The sequence below is a fragment of the Heptranchias perlo genome, chromosome 11, assembly GCF_035084215.1.
Source record: "Heptranchias perlo isolate sHepPer1 chromosome 11, sHepPer1.hap1, whole genome shotgun sequence".
In the NCBI taxonomy this organism is placed as follows: domain Eukaryota; kingdom Metazoa; phylum Chordata; class Chondrichthyes; order Hexanchiformes; family Hexanchidae; genus Heptranchias; species Heptranchias perlo.
The window spans coordinates 61,900,273-61,914,196 of NC_090335.1; the positions used below are offsets into that span (position 1 = coordinate 61,900,273).

A 13,924-nucleotide genomic window follows, 5' to 3' on the forward strand; every position below is an offset into this window, starting at 1 on the left:
CATCTGTCATTGGGAAAATGCTAGAATCCATTATTAAGGAAGTAGTAGCAGGACATTTGGAGACTCATAATACAATCAAGGAGAGTCAACATGGTTTTATGAAAGGGAAATAGCGTCTGACAAATTTATTAGAGTTCTTTGAGGAAGTAACAGGCAGGGTGGATAAAGGGGAACCAATGGATGCAGTATATTTGGATTTCCAAAAGGCATTCAATAAGCTGCCACATAAAAGATTACTGCACAAGATAAGAGCTCATGGTGTTGGGGGTAATATACTGGCATGGATAGAGGATTGGCTAACTAACAGAATACAAATAGTCGGGATAAAAGGGTCATTTTCAAAATGGCAATCTGTAACTAGTGGGGTGCCACAGGGCTCAGTGCTGGGGCCTCAACTATTTACAATACATATCAATGACTTGGATGAAGGAACAGAGTGTCTTCTGGCCAAATTTGCTGATGATACAAAGATAGGTGGAAAAGCAAGTTGCGACAAGGACACAAAGTGTCTGCAAAGGGATATTGACAGGTTCAGTGAATGGGCAAAATTTGGCAGATGGAATATAATGTGGGAAAATGTGAAGTCATCCACTTTAGGAGGAAAAATAAAGAAGCAAAATATTATTTGAATGGAGAAATACTACAAAATGCTGCGGTACAGAGGGATCTGGGTGTCCTCGTAGATGAAACACAAAAAGTCAACATACAGGTGCAGCAGGTAATCCAGAAGGCAAATGGAATATTGGCCTTTATGTCTAGGGGGATGGAGTATAAAAGCAGGGAAGTCATGCAACACCTGTACAGGGTGCTGGTGAGACCACACCTGGAGTACTGCGTACAGTTCTGGTGCCCTTATTTAAGGAAGGACATACTCGCATTGGAGGCAGTTCAGAGAAGGTTCACTTGGTCGATTCCGGGTATGGAAGGGTTGTCTTATGAGGAAAGATTGAACAGGTTGGAGTTTAGAAGAATGAGAGGAGACCTTATTGAAACATACAAGATTCTGAGGGGACTCGATAGGGTAGATGCTGAGAGGATGTTACCCCTCATGGGGAATCTAAAACTAGGGGGCATAGTCTCAGAGTAAGGGGTCCCCCGTTTAAGACGGAAATGAGGAGGAATTTCTTCTTCCAGAGGGTTGTGATTCTTTGGAATTCTTTACCCCAAAAAGCGGTGGAGGCTGAGTCATTGAATATATTCAAGGCTGAGTTAGACAAATTTTTGATCAGCAAGGGAGTCAAAGGATCTGGGGAAAAGGCGAGAAAGTGGAATTGAGGTAAAAATCAGATCAGCCATGATCTCATTGAATGGCGGAGCAGGCTCGAGGGGCCGAATGGCCTACTCCTGCTCCTATCTCTTATGGTCTTATGGTCTTATAGAAGCAGATTCCATAGGAACTTTCAATGGACATGTAATTGAAGAGGACTAATTTGAAGAGTTATGGGGAAAAAGTTGGGGTGTGGGACTAAATTGGACAGCTCTTTCAAAGAGCCGGCACAGGCAAGACGGGCCGAATGGCCTCCTTCTGTGCTTTATGATTCTATATTACAGACCGCAATAATTATCTGCATTTAAAGCTATAATTAAACATAGAAACATGGAAAATAGGAGCAGGAGTAGGCCATTCAGCCCTTCGAGCCTGCTCTGCCATTCAATATGATCATGGATGATCCTCTATCTCGATACCATATTCCCACTCTTTCCCCATACCCCTTGATGCCTTTTGTGTCTAGAAATCTATCTAGCTCCTTCATAAATATATTCAGTGACTTGGCCTCCACAGCCTTCTGTGGTAGAGAATTCCACAGGTTCACCACCGTCTAAGTGAAGAAATTTCTCCTCATCTCAGTCCTAAATGTCCTACCCCGTATCCTAAGACTGTGACCCCTCGTTCTGGACCCCCAGACAGGAGAAACATCCCCCCTGCATCCAGTCTGTCTAGCCCTGTCAATTTTATATGTTTCAATGAGATCCCATCTCATTCTTCTAAACTCAAATGAATACAGGCCAAGTCGACCCAATCTCTCCTCATATGACAATCCTGCCATCCCAGGAATCAGTCTAGTGAACCTTTGCTGTACTCCCTCTATGGCAAGTAAATTCTTTCTTGGGTAAGGAGTCCAAAACTGCACACAATACTCCAGGTGTGGTCTCACCAAGACCATGTATAACTGCAGTAAGACATCCTTGCTCCTGTACTCAAATCCTCGTGCAATGAAGGCCACCATACCATTTGCTTGCTGCACCTGCATGTTTGCTTTCAGTGACTGGTGTACAGTGACACCCAGGTCCCTTTGTACATCAACATTTCCCAATCTATCACCATTTAAATAATACTCTGCCTTTCTGTTTTTCGTTCCGAAGTGGATAACTTCACATTTATCCACATTATACTGCATCTGCCATGTATTTGCCCACTCACTCAACTTGTCTAAATTGCCTTGAAGCCTCTTTGCATCCTCCTCACAACTCACAATCCCACCTAGTTTTGTGTCATCAGCAAACTTGGAAATTTTACATTTGGTTCCCTCATCCAAATCATTGATATATATTGTGAATAGCTGGGGCCCAAGCACTGATCCCTGCGGTACCCCCCCACTAGTCAAAGTCTGCCACCCCAAAAAAGACCCATTTATTCCTACTCCCTGTTTCCTGTCTGTTAACCAATTTTCAATCCATGCTGGTATGTTACCCCCAATCCCATGTGCTTTAATTTTGCATGCTAACCTCTTATGTGGGACTTTATTAAAGGCCTTCTGAAAATCCAAATAAACCACATCCACTGGCTCTCCCTTATCTATTCTACCAGTTACATCCTCAAAAAACTCCAGTAGGTTTGTCAAACATGATTTCCCTTTCATAAGTCCGTGTTGACTTTGTCTAATCCCGTTGATATTTTCTAAGTGTCCTGTTATCACATCCTTTATAATAAACTCTAGCATTTTCCCTACAACTGATGTTAGGCAAACCGGTCTGTAGTTCCCTGTTTTCTCGCTCCCTCCTTCTTCAAATAGTGGGGTTACATTTGCCACCCTCCAAACTGCAGGAACCGTTCCATAATCTATAGAATTTTGCAAGATGACAACTAATGCATCCACTATTTCCATGGCTACCTCTTTTAGTACTCTGGGATGCAGATTATCATGTCCTGGGGATTTATCGGCTTTCAGTCCCATTAATTTCTCCAGCACTTTTTTTACTAATACTAATTTCTTCTAATTCCTCCTTCTCACTAGTCCCTTGGTTCCCTAGCATTTCTGGGAAGTTATTTGTGTCCTCTTCCATGAAGACAGAACCAAAGTATTTGTTTAATTGCTCTGCCATTTCCCTGTTCCCCATTATAAATTCTCCCGTTTCTGACTGTAAGGGACCTACATTTGTCTTCACTAATCTTTTTCTTTTTACATACTTGTAGAAGCTTTTACAGTCCACTTTTATGTTCCTTGCAAGTTTATTCTCATACTCTATTTTTACCCTCTTAATCAATCTCTTGGTCCTTTTTTGCTGAATTGTAAACTGCTCCCAATCCTCAGGCTTGCTACTTTTTCTGGCAACTTTATATGACTCCTCTTTGGATCTAATACTATCCTTAATTTATTTTGTTAGCCATGGTTGGGCCACATTTCCATTTGTGTTTTTGCACCAGAAAGGAATGTATAATTGTTGCAATTCATGCATTCGATCCTTAAATGTTAGCCATTGCCTATCACCGTCATGCCTTATAATGAAGCTTCCCAATCTATCATAGCCAACTCACTCCTCCTGCCTTCATAGTTTCCTTTGTTTAGATTTAGGACCCTAGTTTCGGATTGGACTACTTCACTTTCCATCCTAATTAAGAATTCTATCATGTTACGGTCACTCTTCCCTAAAGGACCCCGCACAACAAGATTATTAATTAACCACTTCTCATTGCACCATACCCAATCTAGGATAGCCTGTTCCCTGGTTGGCTCCTCAACGTACTGGTCTAAAAAAAACCATCTCGTACACACTCCAGGAATTCATCCTCCACAGTATTATTGATAATTTGGTTTGGCCAATCTATATGTAGATTAAAGTCACCCATGATTATTGTAGTACCCTTGTTACATGCATCTCTAATTTCCTGTTTGATCCCATCCCGTACATTACCAATATAGTTTTGAGGCCTTTAGACAACTCCCACCAGTGTTTTCTGCCCCTTGGTGCTTCTTAACTCCACCCAGACTGATTCTACATCTTGATTTTCTGAGCCAATATCCTTTCTCACTATTGCTCTCATTTCATCCTTTACTAACAATGCCACCCCACCTCCTTTTCCTTTTTGCCTGTCCTTCCTAAATATCAAGTACCCTTGGATATTCAGCTCCCAGCCTTGTTCACCCTGCAGCCATGTCTCTGTAATTGCTATTATATCATATCCGTTTACATCTATTTGAGCTGTTAATTCATCTACCTTATTATGAATGCTTCGTGCATTCAGATACAGTGCCTTTGGATTTGTCTTTTTAACATTTTTAGACACCTTAACATTTTTTGTACTATGGCTTTATTTGTTTATTACCATTTTTTCTTACCCGGACCCTATTTGTTAGTGCATTCTTTTGTTTGTACGCTCTGTCCCTTCCTGACACAATCTGGTTATCCTTACCCCAATCACTTAAAGCCTGGTTCTACTGATGATTATGATGTGGATTTTCCACACCGTTCACCTGACGAAGGAGGAAGCCTCCGAAAGCTTGTGGAATTTAAAATAAATTTGTTGGACTATAACTTGGTGTTGTAAAATTGTTTACTACTGATGATTTTGAACTGCTCGGAGTCCAATTTCACAATTTACAATCTCATTAGAATAACTTGATCGGATTACAGTTTAGCAATTTAGGCTGTCAGTTATCGATTGCTGTTTTTATGGCCATGATTGATGGTTTCACTGTTCACAGTAATGACAATTCACTTGTGCAAAATAACCCCTCGTGAAAATGCCTAAAAAATGGACCCCATGAATTTGGCAGTGGGACCAATGCCTGCATAGATGGGCGTAGGCTATCCCAATGCCAAATTGATATGCTTCGTGCTGTTTTACACCCAAAAAATGGGAACCACACATATTAACTTCTACCCCAAAGTGTACAAGAGGGAAGAAGAGAGAACAGCGAATAAAGAGACAAGTGTATATATTTTTATTTAAAATTCTGTTTGTAATATTCAATTTATATTTTAACCACTTTTCAACGTCATGAATTCACTAAGGACTTGTAAAACCGGTCAGCCCAACAAAACAAGAGTTTCCCTGAACTCATCAGTAGTTTTAGGGTAGTATATTGAGAAGAGCTATGTCTATTGTGTAAGTCCACAAGTAGCCTCAAGGAAATATTGACAGTACTCCTCTTAGTAACACTTCCATTCAACAAGTTTGGTTTTATCTGTCTTGCTACAGCTATTTGGCTCCTGTAACTATTTACCAGACCTTTTGCATTCCACACAGATTAAAAGTGTTAACATCAAGCAGACGATGACAACCCTCACCAATCTTAAACCTTGGACCACCTACAGTCTGAAAGTTGAACCTGTCATGCCTAACAGCACGACTCATCCTAGTTCAATTGTCTGTGAAACTACAATGGATAATGGTATTACTATTTTCTGCCACTAATACAGTCAGTTCCTCTTAAAGGAATACTCTGGGATAAAACCCTACAACACTCAATTCTTGATTTTCTTTTCTTTCAATTGGAACTGCAATTTCTTTCATTTTCACAGAGACTGGGTCTGCCAGGAGCTCATGTTGTATTGCTAAGCCACATATTCCCAGCCTCTCCCGCTGCTCAACAGTATATGTTCTGGTAGTTTAGGTGGACCACTGGCACTATTCAAAAAGGAGCAGAAGGTTATCTGTGTCCTGGCCAAGATTCCTCCCTGAACCAACACCATCATAAACAGATTAACTAGAAATTGATTCCATTTGCTGCTTGTGGAACCTTGCTGTATACAAATTGAATGGTGAATTTGCTTACAAATCAGTGACTACATTTCAAAAGAAATTCATTGGTTGTGAAGGTTTTCAACGTCTTGAGAATGTGATAAAGTGCTATATTAATGCAAGTTGTTATGTTGTTCTGCACTACAGAATGCTCTTTTGATGTTATGGTTAAGGCACGTTCATGGGATACAATAAGAAAGAAAAAAGTGTTTCTTTCTTATCGTACCCCATGAACGTGCCTTAACCATAATATCAAAGGAGCATTCTGTAGTGCAGAAGAACATAACAACGGCGTGCATGTATATAGCACCTTTAACATAAAATATATCCCAAGGTGCTTCATAGAGGTGTAATCAGACAAATATGGATGCCAAGGCAATGAAGAAGATATTGAGGAATGGGGGGAGGGGTGAGCAAAAGCTGGATCAAAGAGATGGTTTTTAAAGAGATGGTTTTTAAAGAGAGTCTTAAAGGAGGAGAAGCAGGTGGAAAGGTTTAGGGAGGCAGTAATAGTGTATGAGGCCTAGGCAGCTGAAGACTCGGCCGCCAATGGTGGGGTAAAGGGAGAGCAATGCACAAGAGACCAGAGTCAGAGGAACGCAGAGGTCTTTTGGGAGAGATTGTACGGCTAGGGGAGGTTACGGAGATAGCGAAGGATGAAGCCATGAAGGGATTTAAACACAAAAATGATCGTTTTAAATTGGAAGCATAGGGGTCCAGGAGTCAATGTAGGTCAGCAAGGACAGGGGTGATGGTTGAGCAGGACTAGGTGCAGGATACGACATGGGTAACTGAGTTTTTAGGGACAGGAAAATTTCATAGGCCCAAAAAAAACAATCCTTTTTGATTGATGTCACACTCACCTACTGACCTTCTCCTTAATTAAAGGTATGTGTTTGTATCCAATCAAGCATTGCAGCCTACAGGCGGAGGGAGCTGAGGAAGTATTAATCACTTATGGAACCATTGATGTAGTTCTAGTGATTTTAATATTGGCATCAATCTTTGCCCCATGTTACCCATGACATCACAGCAGCACTACAACATCAGCTAGATAAGTTCATTCTTTTTTTGAAATTATTAAAAAAGTAGTCTTTCTGCCATTTGCTTCCATGTTGTGTGTGTATTTTCGTTTAGTTTTCTGATTAGAGTCACCATGTGATGTCATTCTCCTCTCCTTCCCCTGAGCACAGATGGAAACATGGAGCAGAAGCACTTACAAATGATACCATGACATCGGTTAATCAGTGCAAAGCTACACCTTGTGCCTAATAACGGAATCCATTCTTATGCCATGCAGCGGTACAATTTGTACAATAATGCTTTGGCCTCATAAATCTTATCTTCATTCGTTTCAGCTTCCATCAGAACTGGGTTTCAAGCTGTGTGGCCAAATGATACTTCCTACTTATAAATGTTCTACCCCTGTTTCTGTTTGCAGGTAAAGTTCCAGTGTGGCTGATTACTGTGTTGCTTCTAATATCAATTTTTGGTGTCTTTGTTGTGACGATGGGAATTTTCTATGCATCGCTTCATGGTTACAGAACTGTCAGATATATTTTCTTTCCTTCCTACAACCTCCCCGAACACATAAAGGAGGTATGTGTTACTCTACTCATCTATCCCCAGTCCTGATTTACAGGCCATCAAATTTAACGTCATGCAACTTGGCAAATTTAAACAAATTCCAGATATCTTTTTAAAGGTGTGACTTAGAGGTTTACAAAGAGAGGTAAACATTAGAGTTTAAGGATGTGATTTGGTGACCGGAATTTCCTCTGAGCTTCTCCCACTTTGCTGACGTAGCTTCGGCCAGAAGCACAGCAGAAACCCCATTTACACACTGCACTTCCCACGACGTTATGGCAACAAAGTGGGAGCAGCTCCAAGGAAATTCCCGTCCAAAATTGCTTTGGTAGCTGCTAATAATTTTTGTCTTCATTTTAATAAGATTGAAAGTTCAAAGTAACAAGGCTGCAATGTAAGTCTTGCCACTGCCGCCATGATATACAGTGTTGTAGTGCAACAGTCGAGTTTTTCAGACTGGGTGTGGGGGCGATGAGGGAGGAGGGGGGAGTACCTGGCTGTCACAGGATGATTCTGCTTGAAACTTGGAGCTAAAACTTGGGCTTTCTCCCCAGATTACAAACTGCTATTGCTTTCCAGTCACCAGATGGCAACAACCCATAGTTGCCAGCTGCATGCTTTCTGAACAAGCCGTCAACTTTTCAGCCTTCCGTTTGTGCTACTTGGACAGTAGCCCCTATATTCGTTATTCAGGGGTGTTTGAATTCCCCCCATGACTTTGTGCGTTACCTCGTCTGTGGATGCTTAATGTTTCAGCGCACACACAGCAGAGATAGTGTGTAATACATTGTGGGGCATTCATTTGTAATGGGGGTTCCTGCATGAAGGTGGATAAGGAGGCAAATGTATCAGCCGATCTGTACCAGCGATATCCACAAACAGCAATGGATCTCTGAGTCCTACTTCATTTAGCTCATCCACTTCAAATGGGGCTCTGTAAATGTGATTAAGAGAAGTGAGTAGATAAAAATGAAATAACCGCCCTTGAAATATGTCTGTTAAGTATACACCATCCTGTAATATTTGAACACTAGTTTTCACTTTAGATGTGGACATCTGATTGCTTTCTAGACTTCCACCTTCCAATTCATTGGCGGGGCTTCACTTTTTTTAATCCCAGCAAAAACTCTGGATCCCAGTAAATCATCACATAAAACAAGTGACACGCTGGGTATGTTTGTTGGGAGATTATCATTTACACTGAATTGAGAATGACTCATCTGAAATGCTTGACTTTTCTTTTGTACAGTACCTGAAAGAACCTTCATTGAATTCTCAATTCCTGCTGCCCCAGACCAAGAACCTGTATGAAGAATCATTTGACAAGCTAAGTATTATTTCAGACTTCCCAGAGAGGTTTGACAACACAAATGTTGGCATGAATACAAATATGGAAATGCTTGAGAAACAGCCCACGGAGGAGGAAAATCAGGCAACAGAGGATGAGGAGGAAGAGGAAGGGCCGCAAAATAATAGTAACAGCAATCCTTATGGAAGAATGCAGAAACTACTAGATATTGATGCTTGAAGGAAATGCCACCCACACATCCTCCTCTCTATTTTCGGGAATTTTTATGACACTCGCAAAATTTAGTCCTGTAGGTCTCTTTTGGCTGTACGTGGAGATAGCAATGTCTCTTTTGGCTGTACGTGGAGATAGCAATGTCTCTTTTGGCTGTACGTGGAGATAGCAATGTCTCTTTTGGCTGTACGTGGAGATAGCAATGTACGTGTGATCTGCACTGTTTTCTCACACTTCCTCTTCAGCAGATCATGAAGAATTATCTCTGATCCGAATAAAACTAGAAAATTAGTAATTTATTATATTTTAGCATGATATGAATGATTGTGAAAAGGTTTTTTGCTGAATTTTGTTGCGACTTTTTTATTTTCCCCCGAACTTTCACCTAGAAATATATTTTTTCACTTAAAAATATCTTTTTTCACTAATATTCATTAACCTCTTTTAAAAAAAATGAAAAATTCCCAATAAAATTTAAAGAAATGGAAAGTAAGGGACTTCAATGTAGCTATTAATATATTAAAATTCTTATATCTGTGCACATTTCTTGTCATCTTTTTCCATTATAAATTCCCCTGTCACATTTATAAAGGAAACTGCCTATGTAAACTTGCCTTGCTGTAATTATACCCTTCCCGCACAAGTGGAGGCGCTGCAATGTCACTACGAGCTGGAGTGTGCAGTTACAATGTGACAAGTTTACATAGGCACTTTCCACTTCACCTGAAGACTACACTTGCTCTTGACTCCCAGTGTGCAATGCCACAGGAGATCGACTAGTATTTTATTAATATATGCTACATATAGGATGTATGCTACATAGGATGTAGAAGGGAGATGAGATTTTTTTTAAGCTGTGAGTTGTTATGATCCGGAATGCACTACCTGAAAGGGTGGTGGAAGCAGATTCAATGATAACTTTCGAAAGGGAATTGGATAAATACTTGAAAGAGAAAAAATTGCAGGGCTATGGGGAAAGAGCAGGGGAGTGGGACTATTTGAACTGCTCTTTCAAATAGTCAGCACAGGCACAATGGGCAGGATGGCCTCCTTCTGTGCTCTATGATTCTTTGATTCCATATCATGGATATGACTTGGCTTACTGCAAACACTTCAATGCTAGCATCTTCCTCTATGGTCAGATTAGGGAGCATGTCAGTGGAATTGTACCAGAAACAGGTCGCTTACATTTATTGTGTTATTCCACCCTGACTTTTCCCAGTACCATTTTACCATGACCGGCTAACACACAGTATATGTTTTGCACCTGTGTCTGTGGCACACGTGGGACTCTCCAATGTACTGCAGGGAACAAGACAGCAAATTGTTGGGACCGTAATGGAGAGAGAAAGAGCAAGAGACAGAAATTCAAGATTTCAGAAAGAGAGAATCTGATTTGTAAAATGAGTAATAAAAGAGAGCTATTCAGACCCCTTCATCAGAAGAAACTAATGGACAGGAAATCAGATAATACCAAGCAAAATATCTTCTTTTGCATATGATCTGTTAGAGGGTTGAAATGCTAACATTTTTGGATGAACATTTAGCAATGCAATCATTATATGTAGATTGTGGAGAGAGGTGTAGGATTGTTTCTTATTGGCCATCTACCTTCCTTTTACAGTTAAGTAATTGTATAGTCCATCCCAGTATAAATACATTGCAAATGTGAATAATAAAAGTCATGTCTAATATGCATTCAATGAGGAGAGTGCTGATTTGGTTTATTTATCTTCCTCTGCTATGCCACACATACGTGAGCAAAAAGTGCCAGCTTGGCTCAGTGATGAATCTTGCTTTCAATCACAAGGTTGTGGGTTCAAGTACCATTCTGGGATTTGGGCATATAACTTCGATTGACTTTCTGCTGCAGTACTGAGGGAGTTCTGCATTGTTGAAGATTCCATCCTTCAGAAACATTAAACAGAGGCCTCATCTGCCAGTTCAGGTGGATGTCATGGATCACGTAGTTACATCAAGTCTATAGCATAGAAATCGTATGCCCAACTGATCTATGCTGGTGTTTATGTTCCACACGAGTCTCCTCTCACCCCTCTTCATCTGACTCTCTCAGCATACCATTCTTTTCCTTTCCTCATGTGCTTATCTAGCTTCCCCTTAAATGCACTATGCTATTTGCCTCAACAACTCCTTGTGGTAGTGCGTTCCACGTTCTTACCACTCTTTGGGTAAAGAAGTTTCTCCTGAATTCACTATTGGATTTATTGGTGAGTATCTTATATTTATGGCCCCTAGTTTTGGACCCCCCCCCATAATTCAAAGAACAACAGAAAGTTCATCCCGTGTCCTCAGCCAACACCACCAAAAAAAACTGGTCGTTTGTCTCATTACTATTTGTGGATTTTGTTATGTGTAAAATTGCAGAAGTTGCTATATTTCAAAATACCCTGTTGCATTTGAAGTGTATTGAGATGTTTCTGAAAGATGGGATAAGGCACTATATGAATGCAAGTCTTTTTATTATTTCTTGCCCAAGATTTTGGGAAGTGGCCTATTCCCAGGCTTCTCTCAATGCTACGCTATCGCTAGTCATGGAGGTGCGTGAGAAGTCTAATCTCCTTAACTTTGTACCTTCGTATGGAGGGGTGTTTTGTCTTCTCAATTTTTCCATTCCTTTACTAAAGGTGTTGACTGCTTGCTCGAATATGGCTCCATGGAGACCAGTAGCCCTATTGCACCTTGATTACGTAGCCATTCTTCATGTGTGAGTTTAGGCATTGTGCTTGACCATATGGGACATTACAGCCAAGTCCAATCTTGTCCTTGAACATACATGTACTTTGAACAACAGTTGCTGAATAGTGATCAGGAGCAGAAACTTTGGCTAATCTTCTGCATCCTAATCCAGAAACACTGAAGCCAATTGTAGTGACCCTACAGTAGCCCCACTTGAGATCAGCAAACTCAATACAGACCAGGGATTGAACTTAAGATCTTTCTTGTCTGTATGGCCAGCTTAAAAAGAAAATGTGCCTCAGCCACATCGTTGCTCCAACCTGAAGACATTTTTATAAGGGTGAAGTTGTACCCAAATGCTGAAGGCGTGAGGTACATTCAAATTAGTTGGGGATTTAGGGACTATTTTAGGCCCAAAAAAGCTTTAGAAATGATCTGAGGTATATATGAGATTCTGAGATGCTAATTATTTACTCTTTGCGTTAAAACTTTGCACAGCAATTTGTGCACATGAAGCTGTTTCGCCAACCAAACTTGTTCCACTTGGCATAGCCTTCCTCACATGCTGTCTAATGAACTGATCTTTTGATCCTCCCTCAGTAGTGTGAAAACTGTGTGCTTGTGGCTCATGATCATGTGTGCCAGTCGTTCATATTCTTAGCTCTACCAGCACCAAACAAACCAAAGACTCCAAATATTTCATATAGTTTTTGATGCAAATTATATCAGTAAATTATCTACTGAGGAAGTGGATATATATTAAAAAATTAGAGCAACATTTAATGGTATGAGGATATAACACAGTTATTGGTAAAGTCCCTTGATATATTTTTTAACTCGCATATTCAAAATGTATCCTTTAGTTTTAATTACAGCAAACTCATTCATCTATTCTTCAAGCAACTGTACACTGACCGTATCCTATTTCTAGAAAATGTATGCGGTAAGGTAACCAGTGGTTTGGTACTGGAGTAGGAACCCAGATATCATGAGACAAAATTCCACCATGAGAAATTGTGAAATTGAATTCAATAAATCTCATAGGGGCGAGCACCTGAAAACGATCATTAAAGCTGCCGATTGTTGCAAAAACCTAACTAGTTCATGTCCTACAGGAAAGGGAACCTACCATCCCTACCTGGTCTGGCCGAGATGTAACTCCAGTCCCAAACTACATGCCCTCTCCGAGCTCACCTTGACCATGAGACTCACCTCCTGCTCCCTCAACCCTATTCCCACCAAATTTCCCTTCCTGGCCCCCATGTTAGTTGATATTGTTAACGGTTCCCTCTCCTCAGGTACTGACCACCTCCCCTTCAAAACTGCCGGCATCACCCTCCTCCTCAAAAAACTCACCCTTGACCCCTCTGTCCATGCAAACTACCACGCAATCTCCAACCTCCCTTTCCTCTCCAAAATCCTTGAACGTGTTGTCACCTCCCAAATCTGTGCCCATCTTTCCTGCAACTCCACGTTTGAATCCCGCCAATCAGGTTTCCACCCCTGTCACGGTACTGAAACAGCCCTTATTAAAGTCACAAATGACATCCTATGTGACTGTTACCTTGGTAAACTATCCCTCCTCATCCTTCTTGAGCCGTCTGCAGCCTTTGATATGGTTGATCACACCATCCTCCTCCAATGCCTCTCCTCCATCGTCCAGCTGGGTGGGACTGCGCTCGCCCGGTTCCATTCTTCTCTATCCAGTCATAGCCAGAGAATCACCTGCAATGGCTTCTCTTCCCAATCCCACACTGTTACCTCTGGAGTCCCCCAAGGATCTATCCTTGGCCCCCTCCTATATCTCAAATACATGCTGCCCCTCGGCGACATCATCCGAAAACACTATATCAGGTTCCACGTGTATGCTGACGACACCCAGCTCTACCTCACCCCCACCTCTCTCAACCCCTTCACTGTCTCTCATTTGTCATATAGCTTGATAGACATCCAATACTGGATGAGCAAAAATTTCCTCCAAAATATAGGGAAGACCGAACCCATTGTCTTTGGTTCATGCCACAAACTCCCTTCCCTAGCCACCGACTACATCCCTCTCCCTGGCCACTGTCTGAGGCTGAACCAGACCGTTCGATACCTTGGCATCCCATATGACCCTGAGATGAGCTTCCAACCACATATCCACTCCATCA

The 13,924-nt window shown here is 41.2% G+C and overlaps 1 protein-coding gene across 1 annotated transcript; it reads left to right on the top strand.

Annotated features, from left to right (window-relative positions):
• Positions 1-5,543: 5,543 nt before the first annotated feature.
• Positions 5,544-9,763, top strand: LOC137326992 (interleukin-10 receptor subunit beta-like). Its single transcript, XM_067992372.1, has 3 exons — positions 5,544-5,615; positions 7,407-7,564; positions 8,802-9,763. The coding sequence occupies exons 1-3, from the start codon at positions 5,558-5,560 to the stop codon at positions 9,078-9,080; spliced, it is 495 nt and encodes a 164-aa protein (XP_067848473.1). The 5' UTR covers positions 5,544-5,557; the 3' UTR covers positions 9,081-9,763.
• Positions 9,764-13,924: the final 4,161 nt, after the last annotated feature.